Raw genomic sequence first — 19,798 nt, forward strand, 5'->3', positions numbered from 1 at the left:
GCTCAAGACACGGGAAACAAAAAGATGAACAAGGCAAAGGCCTCTGATCTCGGGAACCCACCTACTGTCGATGGAAAAGAGGGTGCATTTGGTGCCAACCCTGCCACTTAGTTTGATGACCGCGAGAATCAGCTACTGTGCGTGGAGTCCTTGCCAGGGGCTGTTTGTACTCTGTCGCTGCACATGCGTGACCTCGTTGAATCCACACGGCGACTCCAGGAGGTGGGATTGTCGTAAATGGCGTGTTATAGAAGAGGAAACTGAGGCTCAGAGTGGTTATGGTTCGTGGTGCCCAGGGGCCCGCAAAGCTAGGCAGCGGGAGAACTGGGGCTGAGTGCGGCTCCCTCGTACTCCGTGGTCCTTGGGCCTCACCTCGTGCCTCCCGGTCTCATCCAGCAGGTGTTTGAATGGCACCTTGACCCCAGCACTACAGGTCTGGGAATACAGAGGGGCCGGACACAGGCCTGCCTGGGGGAGAAGGGACCCACGCTGTCTCGGGAAGTTCTGCTCTGGCCGGTGTCCTAGGGCTCCTTGTTTATCTTTTAAAAACGATTATTGTGTTTTCTTCGTAAAGGCGCCAGCATTTGCCAAGGAGAGGGGGGAAATTGTTCCAATTGAAACAGGACAAAACCTCTCAGGCCGGGGTGATCCTGGCTTCTCATTTTGGAAGTGTGTTTTTGCCAAGTTCTGGGTGGCTGTCGCGGACAGAGCTTTGAAGGGGTTGTGCCCCTCCCCCCTACCTCCCACCCCTGTCTTGGCCGCTCTTCCTGGAACGTTCTGCCGGAACGCAGGAGCCCGTCCCTCCCGTCTGCGTGATATGCGGGAGTGGAGCACACTCCCTGTTTTTTATTTTATTTTCCAGGAAAGGAAGTGATGTTCCAGTCAGCCAGTTTGGCTCCTGTTGTAACTGTTCTGAGCCAGACGTGGAGGGCCGGGGACATTGACCGTTGGCTAAAGCGCGGCCTGAGGAATGTCTGTGTGGCTTTAGTATCTGTACCGTATCCTTCCTTTCCAACCCCAAGAGATAAAAAGACCTGTATCCAGGGTCCACTATGGGTCAGGTGCTGGCGTCAGATCCTGTGACATGTGTACTGGCCTCATGCTGTCCTCACCTTGGCCTTGTGACTTTGAAGCCCCCGGCCACCTCGGCTTGTAGGTGAGAGGCCTGAGGTTCAGAGGCCCTGCAACCTGTCCAGGACCACACAGCTGGGATCCAACAAGACCTCCGATCTAGAGAACCCCCAGGTCTAGAACTTCTCTATCCTGCCAGTCCCTGCCTGCCTGACACGGAAGTTGGTCAGCATACATTTATGGAGCTCCTGCTGTATGCCTCAGCATTTATGAAGCCCCTGCTGTATGCCTATCACTTATGGAGCTCCTGCTGTGTACCTAGCGTTTTGTTGGGGAGAGGTAGAGAGGGGAGAGTTGGCAGTGTCTTTAGTAACTCAGGATATCCAAAGAGAGGATACTGGCTTGAGGGGGGAAAATGTAGAGGATGATACAGGAAGGCTAGTTCAAGGTAAGCAGGTCCCCTGGGGTCTAGACTGGCAGAGTTCAGTGTGTGTTTTGAAGAAATGGATAGGGACCCCTTGTTGTGAGGACTTAGTGTGCTATGGCCCAAGCTAGGAGAAGGTTGGCTCTCTGTTCAGCACGTGTCTGCCCTGCATGGGCCCCTGAGAATAAGCGATTGACAGAGACCCAGGCCCTGCCTTCCGGCGCCCCCAGGTCCAGTCCACAACTGGGACTGGAACCAAATTCCCACCAGGGGGCCGTCCTCAACCCTGAGTGCCGGGGAGCCCAGGACTTCCAGTCTGCCCCCGTGGGCAGGGAGGCTTTGCTGACCTAGTCTCGCTACCGCAAATGCCTGCTTTCTAGTGACACCTGTCTTTGCCCTCCCCAGATCTCCGGATGGACCCAAGCCCTCCCAGACATGGTGGTGTCCCACCTCTTCGGGAAGGTGAGTAACGTGGACCAGCATTCGGTCATCCACGCTGAGCGAGTGCGTGCTGCCCGTGCGTAGGGCACAGAGACGAGCAAGACACAAGCCCCCTGGGGATGCCTACCACGTACATAGCTGACGGGATCGGTTTACAGTCAGGTTTATCGCTCACCTTTTTTTTTTTTTCAAGTTTATTTTTATTTCGTTTTGAGAGACAGAGCGAGTGGGTGAACAGGGAGAGGGAGAGAGAGAGCATCCCAAGCGGTCTCGTGCGGTCCGCGCAGAGCCCGATGCGGGGCTCGAACTCACGAACCATGAGAGCATGACCTGAGTTGAGATCAAGAGTCGGGCGCTTAACCGACTGAGCCACCCAGGCGCCCCCGTATCGCTCGCTCTCTTTTTAACGTAAGGCTGTTTTAACTAGCCTGATTGAACTATAGTAAACTGCACGTATTGGGAATACAGAATTGAGTAGATGTTGCCGCGTGTCTACACCCACATTGCAACTGGGGTAGCGGACATCCCCATCACCAGAGTCCCCTTGTGCCTCTTGCTAATCCTTTCCCTGCTCGTCAGGCAGCCTCTGCTCTGCTTTCCGTCACTAGAGAGGAGTTCGCATTCCCCAGGTTTTCATATAGAAGTGGCATGATGAAGTATGGAGTCTTGCTCGAAAAGAACAGCAAACAAAACCCAAAAAACAGCTGTGGCTTCTCTCGCCGCACGGTTATTTTGACCTTCGTCTCTGTCGTTGGGTTTATCGGTAGTTCCCTCCTTTTTAGCGCTGGCTGCCGTTCTGTGTGTGGGTGTCCTGCGATTCGCCCTTCCGTCCGCCTGTCGATGGGCATTCGGGTTGTTGCCAGTCTGGGGCTATTACAGATACGACCTGTAGCAGACACACCCATGGAGTTTGCTGTGTGCCCCGCTCGGTCCTAAGGACTTTTCAAGTATTAACCCATGGAGTCCACTCAAGAGCTCCGTGAGCCATGTGAAAAGTACTAATTTGATTCCCACTTTATGGATGAGGAAACTGAGACCGGAGAGGTTGACTGACTCGTGTGAGGTTGCACTGCCAGGGAGAGGTGGGGCTGGGATCAGAGGCTATGTGTCTTGCTCCTGTATCCAGAGCAGGGCACTGACTGTCTGTGCTTCCACCGATGGGCTGTTCTGCGGTCACCCCAGGCAGGCCCCTGTCCCTGTCTGGCCAGCCGGCATGGCCCCCGACTCTGGCCGGCAGCCCCAGGAGAGGATGTGCGGGGGTCCTGACGCAGGCCCAGACACCGAGAAGCCCCTCGGTTGCCCAGCTCGAGGGTGGCTTGCTCTGTTTACCGTGTGGCCCACTCAGCACTGTCTGTTCCCGAGCGGGAGAGTGACCTTCTGAGATGTGACCGGCTGCTCTCCTCTGGGGCTGGCCAGGTGCATCCACTGGGCTCCTTCTTCACATTATTTCCTGGGCCTGCTGTAACAGCCCCCCCCAAGCCGGGAGGCTTGCAACAACAGGAACTTAACTGTGTCGCAGTTCCGGAAGCCAGCACTCTGAAAGGGGGTGTCGCCGGGCCACACTCCCTCCAGTGGCCCTGGAGGGGGAAGTCCTTCCTTGCTTCCTCCAGCTTCTGGTAGCTTCAGAATCCCTCCAGGCTCTGCCTCCGTCTTCGATGACCTCTCCGTGTCGGTCTCCAATCTCCCTCTGCCTTTGTCTTAGAAGGACCCTTGTCATTAGATTTAGGACCCACTGGGATAATCTAGAATGACCTCACCTCAGGATCCTTCACTTAATGATATCTACAGAGACCTTTTCCCCGAAGAAGGTAGCCTTCACACTTCCCCGGGGTCTCGACGGGGACGTAGCCTTCGTGGCCCCCCTGCGGCCCTCGGTGGCCTTCTTCCCTCTTCCATGCTGCATTCGGTTTGCGATACATTTTCTTCACCCTGAGTGTATAATCTGAACCTGATAGGAATATGGAAACAAACAGAGCCAGCTTCTGAGTTTCCTTGCGGGAGAGGGCATCAGGTACAGAGGGAGAGTCTGGCCTGATTCTCCCCCACGCGATGTGAGGCATCTGTCGATGCCCCCAACTTGCCGCGGTCGTGTTTTGACCTGAAACCCCAGCACAGCTAATTCTTCAGACTGTACAGTTCCCGATTTTCTTTTGCGTAGGCTCTTTGCTGCTTCAGTGATCAGGGGCTGTTAAGACAATAGCTCGGGCTTGACGTGGGGCCCCCTCCGCTCCCTCCCTGTCCTGCTCTGGTCGCCACTGATCACATCAGGCCGCTTTGTGAAACCTTCAGCATCCGCTGTCGTACAAATGAGAAACAGAGCAAGCTCGTAACTTGTTTGTTTGTCCCAAATCACATTCGGAAGGGAACCAGAGAGAGGGGAGGCTGCGGCTTCTGCAAGACTCCGGTTGGCCCCCCTCGGGAATTGAGATGGCCCTTCTTTCCAGCAACTTCCCGGGACTTGCGGGAGTTGGTTTTGTTTTTCCGGCGTGAAAAACCTCTCAACTCCCCCTTAAAACCATTAATTGCTAATGGTTGCATCACGTTTATTATTTACAAAGGGCTTTTGTGTGCACAACCTCTGTGAAATCCCATAACCTGCAGAGGTAGGTAATATACACACACACACACACGCACACATTTATTTTTGAGGGAGCTAAGGCTCAGAGAGGTGAAGACATTTACTCCCGTCCCTCACCCCCCACCAGAAAAAAAGGAAAAAAAAAAAAAAAAAAAAACAGCCAAAACACTGATGGATCCAAGCTCCAAATCCAAGAGGACTGACTTCAAATAAAAAGTCCCAAAGTCATGAGCCCAGAAGGGCCTGCTTTGCCCTGGCGGGTTTGTACTCCTTCCTGCTCTCAGCTGATATGCAAAGTCAGACTGGCTCCGGGTGGGGACTTCCGCTTTGGGGAAGGTGTCCTCAGGCTCCAAGGCAGCCGAGCGGATTAGACGGTATTGTCTCTGTACCTGTATAACCTGAAGAACGGAGATAGCAGTGGCTGGCCCGGGACCAGTCCTAATGCAGGGCACCTCTCCCCTCTCTCAACGCAGGAGGAAATGCAGAATAACGTGGAAGTCGTCCACACCTACCGCCAGCACATCGTGAAAGACATGAACCCCGGCAACCTGCACCTGTTCATCAATGCCTACAACAGGTGCGGTCACGCGGTGGCCGTTTGTCAAGGTCCTTTTGTTGGCCTGGAACGGGGCAGGGGTAAGGCAGAGGGGGTTATAACGTTGGGAGGAGCTGCAGCCCCTGAATTCAAGCAAGTAGATTACCCGGACAGGGGTGCGCCTGGGAGTCAGGTACATCCGTGGGTTTTGAGTGCTCTGCAAGGCGCTGAGCCACCGCTCCAGACAACCGGGGCGTGAGCACGAAGAGGGGAGACGCAGTCACGCCCTCACAGGGTTTTGAGTTATTGCCTGTGTCCCGGCTGGCCGTGGGAAGGGCCAGGTGTGGGAGAGCTAAGAGAGCGAGCGAGCGAGCAGAGCCCTGGGGGAGGAAGGGGAGGGAGGAGTCCAGGAAGGCTGCTGGGAGGTGTCACTCCAAGAAAGAGCACGTTCCTCCAGCCTTGGGCAAGGGGCTAGGCCTCTTCACGATAAGTAGCTGCTGGCCTGGACCTCGGCCAGGGGAGGGGACAGCTCGGGAACACCGGTGGCAGCTGGGGGGACGGTCTGCAGACTCCAGCGTGGTCACTCAGTCTGCCGGACCGGCTCTACCAGCCCCCTTCCCAAGCAGGGGGCGGGAAGGAGCCACACGGGCCGTCTCTGCTCACGGCCAATAACTTCACGAAGGGCATTAGTGTCTGTAACAAAGTTCAGCGTCCGTCTCTTCTTCCCACCCGCCCAGCCTCTCAGTGCGGGAGGGAGAGGTAGTATCCCCCGTGGGTAACTAGGGACGCGGGACTCAGCAGCGCATTTCTTCAGCAGGCGATTCCCGAGGACGGGCACGGTCAGGCTGTGGGCTGGGCAGTGGACACACAGAGACCAGAACACCCTCCCCGAAGCCCCACCCACTGCCTTGCCCTCACGATGCCCGTAGGAATCAAGGGGCTTCTCTTAAAAATGCTGGGACACCGTGACCATCGTCCTTTCCTGCTGAGGAAACACGGGCACAGAGAGATTCAGCATCCTGCCCGAGGTCACACAGCTAGGACGTAGAGGGACGTGATTTGAATCTGTCCGGGGCTCCAGGCCATGAGCTGGAAAGGCCGTCGGTGGGAGCTGCCAGGAGACGACAGAGAGAGAGAGAGAGAGAGAGAGAGGGGCTCGGTGTAGGTCCGCAGGGACAGAGTCCAGTGGGAAACGGTGGCAGGGTTTGAGATGAGGGGGGTGAAAGGATCACATCTAAGATCTAAAGAGATTGGGTTGCTGTGTGAGAGGACTCCGAGTTGGGGCTAGAGAGACTCAGGGCTCCAAGTAGGGGGACGGGAGGTATGGACCCTCTGTGGTGGAGAACATGGTCTGTATTCCTATATGTATATATATTAAGAAAAAAAGCCACACTGGGGACAAGGAAGTGTCTCCACGGGAAATACATGAGTCCTGCTGTCCCTGAAACCATTGATATGGACCCCAAGAGGCCGTGATGTCCCGAGAGCCGTGCGGGTTGGGACACGGGTCATTTGCCAGGATGGCCAACGACGGGACCCCCTGGGATGGCCGAGATGGGAGGGGCCGCCTCCGGGGCGGGGGCGTCTGCCCGTGTCGCCGAGTGACTGTGCGTTCCTTGCCCGCAGCCGGCGAGACCTGGAGATTGAGCGGCCCATGCCTGGAGCCCACACAGTCACCCTGCAGTGAGTAGATTTTCTCCTGTTCATCATCTGCGTAGCCTCGCTCGGCCACCGGCAGGGCTCTTTCTGAGTTTGGTTAGCAGTGCCACCCGGTGCTGGGACATCGGCGGCGGCGAGCCCGGGGGTGCCTTCTTCTAGGAGTCAGGCGTGACCCAGCTTCACTTGCCTTCTCCTTGTGCAGGCGTTGAGCTCCTGGGGTGTCCTGAGACGAGGGTCGGAGCCTTGGATGTCAGGGAAAGAGTCCGCTTCGGATAGGACTTATTGAGCACCTACTTTGTGTCGAATACGGTGTTAGGCTTTGCTTTCACACACCCTGGAGACGAGTCAGACACAGGACAACCCACCCTAAAGGCTGGCAGGAAAATACGGTCGTGCATACAGCTGACTGCATTCCCCCAGTAATGTCTGCCTTTTTACAGTTTCCTAAGTGAACTGTATTATCTGATACCTGAACTTGCCACATGCCATTTCCTTTGTCAGGTACGTTCCCTCGGTCTCTGATCTTGACTCACGGCAAAGTCCTACTCCCCCCTCTTTGAGGAGAGGATGCTTGAGGCTAAAAACACCAGGGCACGGAAATTCTCTGGCTGAAATTCATACTAGGGTGTAAAGGACTGCCAACCCAGTTTATCCGAAAAGCAAAGCAGAGGATGAAAGGAGAAGGAAATAAAAAGAGCAGAGGCTACTACAGGGGAAACCAGAATAATTTTTTTTTTTTTGGAACCCTGGTCCCAGCCTGGCGGGCCTGGGAGCGTGTGAATCTTTCAGTGAATTTCGTGTTCCCTCTCCCCTTCTCTCCCTGCCCCCAGGTGTCCTGCTTTGTTGGTGGTTGGGGACAGTTCTCCTGCTGTGGACGCCGTGGTATGTAGAAATCGTCCACCTGTTTCTGTACTTTGTTCAACAGTCCAAATCTGCTTGGCCTTCGGACAGAGGGCCCAGACCCCGGCTCCTTGGCCCGGTGACTGCCAGTCCTGTTTGCTTGGTAGCGGGCCCTCCGACTTTTCTCCCAGGCCCCATCACCTGCCCGTCTGCCTCCCACTCGTTTGTTTCCACGGACGTGTTTGCCACTTGGCTTCCTGGCCGAGACACTCGGCTCTCGTCTGGGAACCCGTTTGCAGACCTGGTTGGCACCTGATTGCCTGGCGGGGCAGAGAGACACCGGGGAGTGGGGCTTAGACAACGCCTTCTGGGTCATTCCACCCCTGATTCCCACCTATGATGTTGTGGAGGCAAAGCAAAGACTGCCTTTCCAACATGCCCCTAGCAGGGGACAGAGGGACTTAGGGGCTACTGAGCAGAGTCCTAAAGTGGTGATGTGCCTCGTGCAGTGGGCTGCAGAGTGAGACTTGCAAAGGCTCATTTGGCAAAGAGCTGAGACGTCTTAATGGACTGTGGGCGTCCTGTGATCGAACCCACTGGGCGTAATCATAGGATGCATCAGTAGAGATATACTTCTCACATCAGAGGAGGGGATAGCTCTCCGGTAGGCACTTCGAACATCACAGGTTACGTGTGGGCATTTTGCCCAATTTTGGATGCACTGCTAAGATGGTCACTGACAACGCGAAGAGGGGAAGCAGCTTATCCCAGTTTGCATGGTTGTCAGGACTGGAGATGTTGAACGTGTAGCATCTGCGACTGATGAGACAAGGCCATTCAATTAGCAGCTCTTTCCAGAGCCTCCTCTGGGTTTTAGCGAGTCTTCATAACAACCCTTTGAAAAAGACATTCACCCATTTTATGGATGACCAAACTGAGGCTCAAAGAAATTGCCCGAGGTCGCTGCACCGCAAGGTTGGAATTTACGGCCGCCTTGCTTAATCTCGAAGCCCGTGTTCTTCCTTCTGTGCTAGCGGGAACGCTGGGGTCGTTGATGGCCAGTGGCAGGGAAGTGAGGAGTGGGGAAAGACTATGACTGGGGCTCCAGATAGAAAATTAGCACATTTCTTCCCCTTTTCCCCGTCCAGGTGGAGTGCAACTCGAAATTGGATCCAACAAAGACGACTCTCCTCAAGGTACCGACACAGTGAGGGGGGCTGGCGCGAGTTCTCTCTTAGGAACCCCTGGTCGGCCGCAAGATTGAGTCATGCCTAACTGAGGCAGAGCTGGTGGTCAGAATGCGTTCACAGACGTCTCTCTGCTGGGCGCTGGCTGGACACTGAGGCTGTAAAGACGAAAGGGACCCTCTCTGGGACCCGAGAGTCCGTGGGCTCTGATGAGGGATGGCCCAGAGTTGTGCGGGCAGGGGCTGTGCCAAGGGCGGGGCTGGGGCGTTCCTCCGAGAGGGGCTGGTGCCTGTGGGAGAGGAGAAAACGCCCCCCCCCCCCAGGGGCCGTGGAAGAACATCTCCTCCAGCAAGTTCCCTAGGCCTTGAGGCCGGGTGGGGGGTGTGAGCCCTCCCTGACCTGGCCGCACGATCCAACCCGGGAGGCGTCTGATGCTTACTGAGGAGGGGGGGCCTGGTCCCCGTAACCGGCTCTTTACGCACATTTTCTTCCAAGATTCCCTCAGTAGGAAATTGCAAGACGGGAAGATGGCAGGCTTCGGGCCTGACGGGCCGCTGAGGCAGGAGCCCCTTTGTCTAAGTTACCCCAACACACCTGTTTGTCTGGACTCCGACAGCATCCGGGCTGCTGTCCCAGGACAGAGATGGACAGGCCACAGTCACTGCTGACAGGGAGAGGGGGAAGGAACATTCTAGAAGGGTGGGTTGGTCTCCTGGTGTCCATAACAAGTACCACCAGCTGGGTGGCTGAAAGTCACAGGAGACGGTTGTCTCCCCATCCGGAGACTGTTAAGTCCAAAGTTAGGGTGTCCCTGGCTTGCGGCCACCTCAGTCCCATCTCTGCCTCCGTGCCACCCAGCCTTCTCCTCTGGGTGTCTCTGTGTCCCAATATCCCGCTGGTTTTAAGGACCACGGTCACTGGATTTAGGGTCCACCGTAATCTTAACTCATTCCGTCTGCAGAGGGCAGGTGACCTAAGAAAAAGTGGCCGATTTGATGGTGGGTGGGGATCCAACCCGTTTCAGCCCGACTCCAGACAGACTGTCCCTGCTGCACTCCTCTGCCCGGCTGCCTGGGCCCTGGAGTTAAATTCTGGCGTCCTGTCCCTGCATTCCCTTACCCAGGGTGCCTCAGTTAGGTCCCTCAGCTAGCCCTCAGGGTCTAGCCTTAAGACTCAGGGCCTTGGGATGGCCCGGCCTCGGCCGCTGTCACACACGCCTGCCAGACCTCCGTCTCTCCAAGCCACCTTCACCCCATCCCGCCCTGCCGCCCGGGGTCTCCCGAGCCCTGGGCCCGGCTAATAGTCACACGTGCCTGTGGCAGCCTTGACTGAGAGGTGGCAGCTTTAGCTTTGGTGAGTCAGTAGGAACTTTGGAAGCCGCGGCATTTACCAGGGTGACCGGTGAAGAGACCATTAGGCCTCTTAGATGGAGCCGTTTCTTTCTGAGGGAGTATTTATTTATTTATTTATTATTATTATTATTATTATTTTTTTAACGTTTATTTATTTTTGAGACAGGGAGAGACAGAGCATGAACGGGCGAGGGTCAGAGAGAGAGGGAGACACAGAATCCGAAACGGGCTCCAGGCTCTGAGCTGTCAGCACAGAGCCCGACGTGGGGCTTGAACTCACAAACTGTGAGATCATGACCTGAGCCGAAGTCGGCTGCTCAACCGACTGAGCCACCCAGGCGCCCCCTGAGGGAGTATTTAAAGAGAATGTGCAAACAGGGCCTCATGCAGTGAGGGCTTTCGGGTCAGACGGACCCTGGCCAGAGCCTCGCCGGGGCTTTGAGCTCTCCCGGCGTCGGCCGTCAGGAAGGCACAGGTCAGTGCCGAGATGGACTGTAACCAGAGCGGCCCTGCTCGGTGGGGATGGGTGTTTCCCCGCCTGTAATGTGCCCAGAGTGGGGGCAGGGCAGCAGCAGGAGGGCGCCCGCTTGGGGGTACCCCTCTTCTGGGGCGTCTGGCACTAACCAGCTTCCCTCTCTCCTAGATGGCGGATTGCGGTGGCCTCCCGCAGATCTCCCAGGTGAGCCCCACCTGCCACCCCTCCCCAGGCGGAGGGCAGGTGCCTCTGTGGCCTGTCACTACCCCCTCGTCCCCCGCCTCCTGCTTGTCCCCCACCCCACCGTCACATCCGCTCACACTGTGGACGCGTTACTGTCTATACACGGTGCTTGCACATCAGGGCTTGCGTGCAAGGAAAATAGGAACCCCCGGGGGTTAGATCACACCGGGGTTCACAGGCGTGGAGGGGTTCGGTTGCACAGACACAGCCTGGCAACCGTGGACCAGAATCTAGATGAGCCTGACCTCAAAGGCCACGGGCTTCTGCCGGAGTTCAAGGCCCGGGCAGAGGGGGCAGGCAGGAGGTGAAACCAAAGTGTGTGTTCGTGTATGTGTGTGGGTGTGAACACGTGCGTGTGTGCGTGCGCAGACGTATAAACATATCAATCAGCACAGGGCGTTTGCTGCACCGTCACTGGACCCTCCAGTTCCCCACCCGTAAATAATCCCACCGGCCTAACAGGTGGATGGACTTTTAATCTATGTCCTTGACTGTATATTATTATAGTTCTCTGCTCTGTCTTAAGGTGAAACATTGTGTGACTTTTTGGTCGTCCTTTCCACCCATCTGGAAACCCTGGGTGGAAGAGGATGGAATGATGCCTTTTCTGTCTTCCCTTTCTTCCTGCCATCCTCAAAGGGGCTTCAGAGCTTCTGTAATCCGGCGGCAGTCGAATCTATCTGGCTCTTTCTCTAGCTGTATGTACCCTTCGCCCCTGCCCCGCTGAGCTCCCTGGGGAGCCTCCTTTGCCGCCGTGGGCACGCGCCTGGGGTTTTTCTCACCTGCCAGGGTGCTGGGGGGGACGAGACTGAGGGCACAGAGCATCAGAGGCGTAAGTCCACGTCAGGCTAAGTTTTCCTCCCAGTGGGTCTCCCCAGCGGGTGATCCAGGTCGGACCCCTGTGTGCCTGGCGAGGGGCTTCTTATCCATGAGCCTGTTGTCCGGACAGCGAGCCCAGGTTGGGGAGATCGAACAAACCAAACGTAGATTCACAGAGGGGAGAAGGGCCGTGTGCCCTCCTCAGTAATGGACCAGGACCTGACATAAATATCTGAGGAGTTTTTTGTTTTGTTTTGTTTTGTTTTTAACCCCAGGTATATATTACCTCTCATCGTCTAGGTACAAAATAATCCACACCCATCAATAAAAATGCCAAAATGTGGGTGAATAAGAGAATAATTTACAAACAAGCTTTATTTGCTTCTAATCTCCTTTTATAGTTGCATACATGTTTTTTCCTTACTTTAAGCAAAATTCGGATCATTTTGCGTGTACATTTTTCATCTGTCCACGTAAGTTGATATCTCAGAGCCCTCCTCCTTTAGTTAAAAAACGATCTGTATTTTTTTTTAAGTTTATGTATTTATTTTGAGAGAGAGAGAGTACGAGTGGGAGAGGGGCAGAGAGAGAGAGGGGGAGAGAGAATCCCAAGCAGGCTCTGTGCTGTCGGTGCGGAACCTAACGTGGGGCTCGAAGCCACAAACCGCGAGATCGTGACCTGAGCCAAAATCACGAGTCAGATGCTTAACCAACTGAGCCGCCCAGGCGCCCCTCTGTGTAATTTGCTTTTAATGACAGGACAAAATGCCGCTGCACAGATACACTGTAATTGATTTTTCCTGACGCCCTATTGCCGGACACGTATAAGTTATTTCTGGTGCTTCAGAGATCCCTGCGGTGCCACAGAGATCAGTTCCCTGATTAATTTCATGTGGCCCCACCAGTTTCAAGGATTGTCTGGTGGAAAAGGGAGAGTCTCAGCTCTGAGTCCCCCAGTGAGCCGGCGATGGCTGAGAGGTTCATCTGGCTGCCCCCGGAGCTGTCCCAACAGAAAACAGTCTTCTCTTTGGGGGTAGTGAAGTGTTTCACTGGGGGTCGGAAGAAGAGATCCCCGAGAAGTCGATTTCTGCATCAGGTGGATCCTGGATCTTGACTCATTGCTCTGGACCTTCTCTCACTGCAAGCCCCTCCCTCCAGAACTCTGTACAGAGGTAGAGGCACAAGTGGCCGTTGGCGGCTCGGTTATGCTCTCCGTCGTGTCCCCCTCTGCTGCCACTAGAAAAGGACAAAATCCTTTCGGTGTTTTATCTGCTGTTGTGTTATGCCTGTCTGACAGCTGGGAGAAGCCAGAGAAGGATGGGGTGTCCCAGCCATCAGAGGGAACAGATGGGCTCCCAGCAGAGCCCTGCTTAGACATAAGTGTGAGTTAATACCCGCACATTAGCGCTGGAAGCTTTATCCGTGCAGCCTGCCCCCGAGATTCCTGCTGAGACGGCGCAACTCCAGGACGGGCTAGGGAGACAGGGGCCAGTTTTCCTTCCATTTGACCTCCCTCCCTCTCCCTTTCCCTCCACCCGCCTCCCCTTCTTCCTTTCTCTGTTTGAAATGAGAACAGATCCAACCCTAACCGTAGTTAAAGCACATTATGAACGTGTGGCAACAGCTGAACCAGCCCAGGCTTCCGGAGACCAGTCCAAGGAGGACCGTTTACCGTGTAATCCCTCCCCTTTCTGCCCTTACGAGTTGGGTGCGAGTTTACGGAGGCCGTTCCCATCCTTCATTCCATTTGAAAGGGGAACAGTCCTTAGGGATGAGAAGAGCAAGTATTTATTGCAGTGTCACAAAAGGGGAAAGATTGTTTCTGCCACCATGAAGGCACGGAAGTCCCTGGCTGCCTGCAGCCCCGACTTGTACCTCTTGTCACTTGCTTACCATTGTCACACAAACCCCAGAGGACATCTTGAGCCCAGTCTCTCTTTTAAATGACATGTGGCTCTTGGTAGAATAGTGGCAGGAGTTGGTGGAGGTGGGCGGGAGCACTGCCTCTGCTGATGACTTCTTCACGGGGTAGGAGGAGTAAGAGGAGAATAGACCCAGGGCATTGCATTTGAGAGTTGTAGTTAATTCAGACTGTGAATATGGCCTTTACTTGGGAGCATTCACCCCCCCAGTTCAGATTAAGTTAAATTTGGGGGAGTAATTGGTAGAACTGGGTGTGTTCTTGGCATTCCCAACTCATTTCACTCACAGCAGCCCCATTGATTTGGTTAACTGGTTGGCCCGACTATCCATCCATCTCTCCATCCATCCATCCATCCATCCATCCTTCCTTCTTCCATTTTTTTCTTGTCTTCCGTCTGTCCATCCTTTCTTTTCATCCATCTGTCGATCCTCCTTACTTATATCCGTCAGTCTTACTTCCCTTTTATTTATTCACCATCCTTTCTTCCTTCCATCTCTCCAGCCATCCAGGCTGCTCTTGAGGCTGAGAATGAACTCCCTTGAGAACACAGAGTTTAGAAAGCCCTGGATTAATCCGTAGGACCCACCCACCGCTAACTAATGGCAGGACCTTGGATGGATTATTTGCCTCCATGACTGTTGGCAATGAAATCTATGTGAAAACGGCACCAACCTCGTATAGTTGTTGTCAGGGGAAAATGAGGTAATGCCACAAATGCCCTCAGCACCGCGGGCGGCACATGATGTTGGTGCCCTTACATTCTAGAGGCTGAGTTAGACACATCAGCGTATCAGTGTAGTCTTCTTTATAGAACCTCTCAGAAGAAAGCGTGGCTCTCTGTTCTTGTTTCACAGGCGAGGTCACATAACCTGATCAACCCCCACCCCCACCCCAGCTATGAAGTGAATTTGAAATTGTTCTCCCCAGCCAAAGCTGACTTTGGTCCCCATAGTATCTCGTCGCCTTTCCTTTCCTTTTGTGTGTTGTTCTATCAACATGTGGTGGCCTTCTCCCTCGGGTCAAGCTCTTCAGTGAAGGTGACCACGGACACGGCTCCACGTGGCCATTCATGGTCTGGACCTCCGGCGATTGACCGCACTCTCTCTCTTTTTGTCTCTTGCAGCCGGCCAAGCTTGCGGAGGCCTTCAAGTACTTCGTGCAGGGCATGGGATACAGTAAGTGTGGCATTTCCAAGCAGGTGGTAGGTGGAGGGCAGGTGTGGGAATTGAAAATACGATGACCCGAACCGGGTTTGGATGAGTATTCTGTGTCACCTTGGCCACCTTCAGCTTTTTGCAAACTAGGAAGGTCAGGAGAAGAAATATTTAGGTGTGTGGAGGACGGAGGGCAGCGTAGAAATTCTAGTATCTCCTTTATACCACAGTGGCTTCTTCTGTCTTCACTGAGCACTGATGAGCAAAAGTTGTTTTACAGCAGGGAATTTTCTTTAGATTTAGCTGAGGACTAGCTCTTTAAGCACCAAGAAGACAAGAGTGAAGCCATGAAAACCTTCTACCTGTTGCCTACATGCTTTCTTAAGAGACTTCCAGTTGTAGGTGATGATGATGGTGTTGATGGTGACGATGAAAGAGTGTTAGTACATCCTTCATTTTTTCTCGTTTCGTCATCGCGACAATTCTATGAGAATACCCTTCTCTCGTTTCACAAATGATGGCCCTAGGCTTTGAGACCTGAAGCAAGGAGCAGAGTGGGGATCTCTGAAAGTTCTTTGAAAACTGTAAAGCTTCTGTGCCAGCAGGTGAGAAAGTCGCTTCTGCTCAAGACAGTGCGTCTTTGCTAATTCATTAGATTAGGGAATTGAAGGATAAATACGAGCATAATTCAAGACCTTGCGGTTTCTCACTTGATGACTATAGTTTGTTGGACACCTACAGCCCCTGTTCATAAATGCAGTCCCGTGACCAGAACAGGCAATGCCGAGTTCAAGGAGCTGGGTTCCAGCCACAGGTGGTGCCCGTTGATGTGTGAGCCATGATGGGGTCCTTTTGGCTCTTTCTGCCTACTGTGTAGAATTATAATTTACGTGCCCATCTTAACTAGGAAGTCTGAGTTCTTCTGGGTTCCCCCCCCCCCGAGACTGAAACTATTTGTTCTTTTAAAATAGTAATGGCAATGGCGTGTTTGGTAAACTGACCACAGTCTTAAGATTGGCCTCAGCCGTGTTTAGTTTCTAGAGAGGCCAAGAGCTGCTGAGCCTGATTTATATACTTCAGGCAGAGTCTGTGTCCCGAGGTGCCCTATCCCAACAGAAAACATCTGCCTGTGGGTCTCCTGCCTTTTGATCCGCTTTCCCCACAGGAAAGTGTGCGGGCAGCGACGGTGCCTGGAGGATGCCGTCGGGCAGGCTTCATTTACCTGGCAGGGCGTGCGTCATGATTCGTTTGTCTTGGGCCTGCCCTGGGTTTGGATTTCTGCCTTGAAAGTGTATTCTGGGGAGAAAGGAAGTGAAAGGCAGGTTTTGTTCCATCCGACACACACACACACACACACACACACACACACACACACACACACACCAGCTTCTATTTCCAGAAAGCTGAAGCATCCGGCAGGTTACAGGGGAAGACAGCAGGAAGGCATTTAGTCTCAGAGGCGTCAGCCACAGAAAAAGCGCGTCGTCGTCTACTCGAGCGCCTGCCTGTTCAAGCTGGGCCAGGCCTGGCTAGCTCTTTGCCCCCGTGACACCGTTCTGTAGTCACCAGAGCCCCGCCAAGGTCGGTCAAACTCTCAGATTTGGGGTTGAGGAGTAGGTGAGTGGCAGAGGTGAGAATGATCTCAGTTCTCTCTGGATTTAAACACTAGCTCTTTGAGAAGGGAATTCAGTACAGCAAGGATGAATTCTCTTTGTGGGTATGTGTCCCAGAAAGCCAACTCCCACGCCCATGGGGCGAATAATGTGCCGCCTCAGATGGCGATGTCTGTTGTTCACCGTGGCCTTCGCAGTGATGCTTTATTTGGGTGATGTGCTAGCTTCCTGTAGCTGCCCTGAGAGCTCCCCACACCCTGGATGGCTTAAAAAAGCAGAAATTCATTCTCTCATACTGCTAGGGTTCTAGGAAGCCAGAGGTCCAAAATCAAGAGAGATGCAGGGTCATACTCCCCTCAGAGGTTCCAGAAGGCTCTTTCCTTGCCTCATCTCAGCTTCTGGTGGGAGCTGGAAGTCTCTGGTGTTCCCTGGCTTGTAGCCACATTACTCCCATCTCTGCTCTGTGGTCACGTGGCCTTCTTCTGTGTGCGTGTGTGCGTGTGTGTGTGTGTGTGTGTGTGCGCACGCACCTGTGCGTTTTGCAGGGCTGTTCTGTCTCCTCTTCTGAGGAACCAGCCATTGCATTAGAGCTCACCCTAACCTGGTATGGCCTCACCTTGTCCTATTGGCAAGGACCCTATCTCCGTTCTAAGATTCTGGTCGATAGGACTTGGGGGGGGTGGGGGAGGGGCAGGGTTCAGTCCTGTACTTCCTTTCACTTTCTCAGCCACCTGCTACGTGCAGGGGCATCTTCAGTCCCGAAGAGTGGGCGGTGCCATTGATCGTTCCTGGAAGCTCACAGGCCTCTCTGGAAGCGATGGCAGGTGATGGCTGGGCTGCAGACCTGCTGTGTGGCCGCGGTTCCCCCACCTGTGGCGGATGGGTATCAGCCCAGCCGGCCCGGACGATCTTCCCCACTCCAGAGGTTGTGGGTGGTAGGGGGTTGTGGTACACGGGCACACACGTGGGTTTTGATGCCAGGGGATTGGCATTCCCATGTTACTGATGGTGACGGAGGGCTCCGAGTCGGACTCTTCCAGAGTCACACAGCTGTGGAGCAAGTGGCAGGTTTGGGATTCAGACCCACCTGTGGGTTCAAGCCACCGTGTGGCCGCCGGTCCTTACCCCCGTCAGAGCCTCACTTGTCCACCTCTGTGAGCGGATACAGGGAGGACGGAGAGCCTGGTGGCCGGATCGCCCCAAGGACGGACAGGTCAGGCACGAGGAGGCACCGTTGCCGACGGGCAGGTGCCTCTGAGGTTCTCCCCTCCCTAACCCGGTGCCCCCCAACCCCTCTCTCCCCAGTGCCCTCGGCCAGCATGACCCGCCTGATGCGCTCCCGCACGGCCTCCGGCTCCAGCGTCACGTCCCTGGAGGGCGCCCGCAGCCGCTCCCACACCAGCGAGGGCACCCGCAGCCGCTCCCACACCAGCGAGGGTGCTCGCCTGGACATCACCCCCAACTCCGGGGCCACCGGCAACAACGCCGGGCCCAAGTCCATGGAGGTGTCCTGCTAGGCGGCCTGCGCCGTGGCCGTCCCCGGACTCTGGGCTCACGCAACCGCCCTTCCTCCAGCCCTTCCCGCCCTGCCTGCCACACCACACGTAACTCGTATTAACCCAAAGCTTACGGTGTAAGACAGCTCTGGGGGGACAAAGTTAGACCGGGTTTGTCGAGGGCACCTCTCCCATCAGGGCAGGGCGGGCAGACCAAAGGAAAAGAAGCATCTCCGTGTCCTGTGCTCATTGGCGGGTGGCCTGGCGGCCACCCTCTTACCCTCCCTCAGAGACGCCAAACTGCCAAAAACAAGACGCGCCGCCCTAGACGCTTCCTAAAGCCAGGCCTAGGCTGGTTCTAACGGGCATTTTGTCGGAAGCCCAGCCCCTCTACTTCCTGTTTCCTCTCCAACTAAAGAACGACTGACCCAGTTTCTGGAAACAAAACCCCGTTCTGATTTGGGTAGGGGGAGAGCCGCGGATGGCGGGGAGCTCTTTTAACTCGGCAAAACAGGAAGCGGGAAAAAGGTGGACTTTCTGTGGAGGCTAGAACGCTTGGAAAAACAAATCTACTCAGTGAAACGTGAAGAAGTAGGTTTTTCAAGTTCGCGTATATATCCACTTTTTAATGCCGAAACACACAAGCCTGCTTCTCTGTCATCCTTTCAACGGGTGGTGAAAGCGGGCGACAAAATCTCCGGGCTTTCCCGGAGAAACGGTCTTGGCAAACATTGGCGTCATCAATTCAAGTCTTTGGCTCAGCTGTCTTGCCTCCTCCACAGCCCCAGCTTCCTACCCCGAGTTCATGAGTGAGGGATCGTGTTGTTTGTGGGGAAGATCATTTAGGTTTGCACTTGCTTTCTTTGAAACGGAGGGAAACATTCCAAACAGCTGTACCTGGACGTGAGGAGTCTCCACGCGGGGGGGAGTGGGGGGGTGGGGGGAGCAGGGGCAGGGGAGTGGGGGTGGGGGGCTGTTTGGGTTATTAGATATAAGGGATTTCTGTGGTTGTGATGGGATCCAGAACAGTTGTGATTGCAGTCGATCCCGCCCTGGTTCCCGGGAATCTTGTGTGACTGAGTCAAATCCGGTTTCCAATCTTTGACAACCGGGGTTGAGTCTGAACTTGACGGCTGAGTGTTTCTGACCTGGTAACATCACTGGATCTGCGGGTAGAACTGTTCTGCTCTTGTAGGGGGTGGGGATTCACACAGGGAGTGGTGGCTGAGAAGATGTAAGGATTCTGGAAAGTTCCATGGGATTTCCTTCCCTCTCCTGCCGTCCCCTCTTCCCTGCCCCTCTAACCTTTCGCTGAATGGGGCGGCACCACTGACATTTCTGGGCAACGTGAGCATAGCTGTCAAATTCTATACTACTGCCTTTTGATTTCATTTGGCTAACCATTTCTTATAGGAAGTTTGATCAGAGTGGATGGATCGTTGCGAATCAGCCGCTGGGGCCTGGTGCTTTCTGGGACCCTAGAGTTGGTAGAAGGAAGTATTCAAGGCTTCTAGGTTGCTTGAGGGGCAGTGACTCAGTTTACTGCACCTGCCACCTGGGGGGCTTCCCCTGACCTGTGCAGAAAGGTCAGGGGTCAGGGCAGGAGTGGCTGAATCCAGACAGGAGAAAATGTTGTGTACAAGGCTTTCCAGAGGAGTTTCTTAATGAGATATTTGTATTTATTTCCAGACCAATAAATTTGTAACTTTGCAGTGGCTTGTGTCTTTTTCCTCTGAGAGATCGTGTGTGTGTGTGTGTGTGTGTGTGTGTGTGTGTGTGTGTAGCCCCACCGTATAGGGAGGGGTCCTTCCTTACCTGGGACCTCCTGACACCTGTCTTGGAGCATTGCTGTCCCATAAGAATATGAAGCAAGCTGCAGATGTTAAGTGTAAATTTTCCAATAACCACATTCTAAAAGGAAGAAACAAATGAAATTAATTTTAATAATATATTTCACTTAACCCCAGCATATCCAAAATATTACCAT

The 19,798-nt window shown here is 54.4% G+C and overlaps 1 protein-coding gene across 2 annotated transcripts in view; it reads left to right on the forward strand.

The window, feature by feature from the left end:
- NDRG1 (N-myc downstream regulated 1) overlaps positions 1-19,526 on the forward strand; it is a 55,598-nt gene extending 36,072 nt beyond the window's left edge. For both annotated transcript variants that reach the window (XM_030304367.1, XM_030304368.2), the window contains exons 9-16: positions 1,901-1,957; positions 4,988-5,091; positions 6,676-6,732; positions 7,539-7,590; positions 8,697-8,744; positions 10,731-10,766; positions 14,672-14,723; positions 17,621-19,526. In XM_030304367.1, coding sequence (XP_030160227.1) covers positions 1,901-1,957; positions 4,988-5,091; positions 6,676-6,732; positions 7,539-7,590; positions 8,697-8,744; positions 10,731-10,766; positions 14,672-14,723; positions 17,621-17,832 — 618 coding nt within the window. In that variant the 3' untranslated portion in view covers positions 17,833-19,526. The remainder of the gene's footprint in view (positions 1-1,900; positions 1,958-4,987; positions 5,092-6,675; positions 6,733-7,538; positions 7,591-8,696; positions 8,745-10,730; positions 10,767-14,671; positions 14,724-17,620) is intronic.
- Positions 19,527-19,798: the final 272 nt, after the last annotated feature.

Source organism: Lynx canadensis, chromosome F2 (genome assembly GCF_007474595.2).
Source record: "Lynx canadensis isolate LIC74 chromosome F2, mLynCan4.pri.v2, whole genome shotgun sequence".
Taxonomy (NCBI): domain Eukaryota; kingdom Metazoa; phylum Chordata; class Mammalia; order Carnivora; family Felidae; genus Lynx; species Lynx canadensis.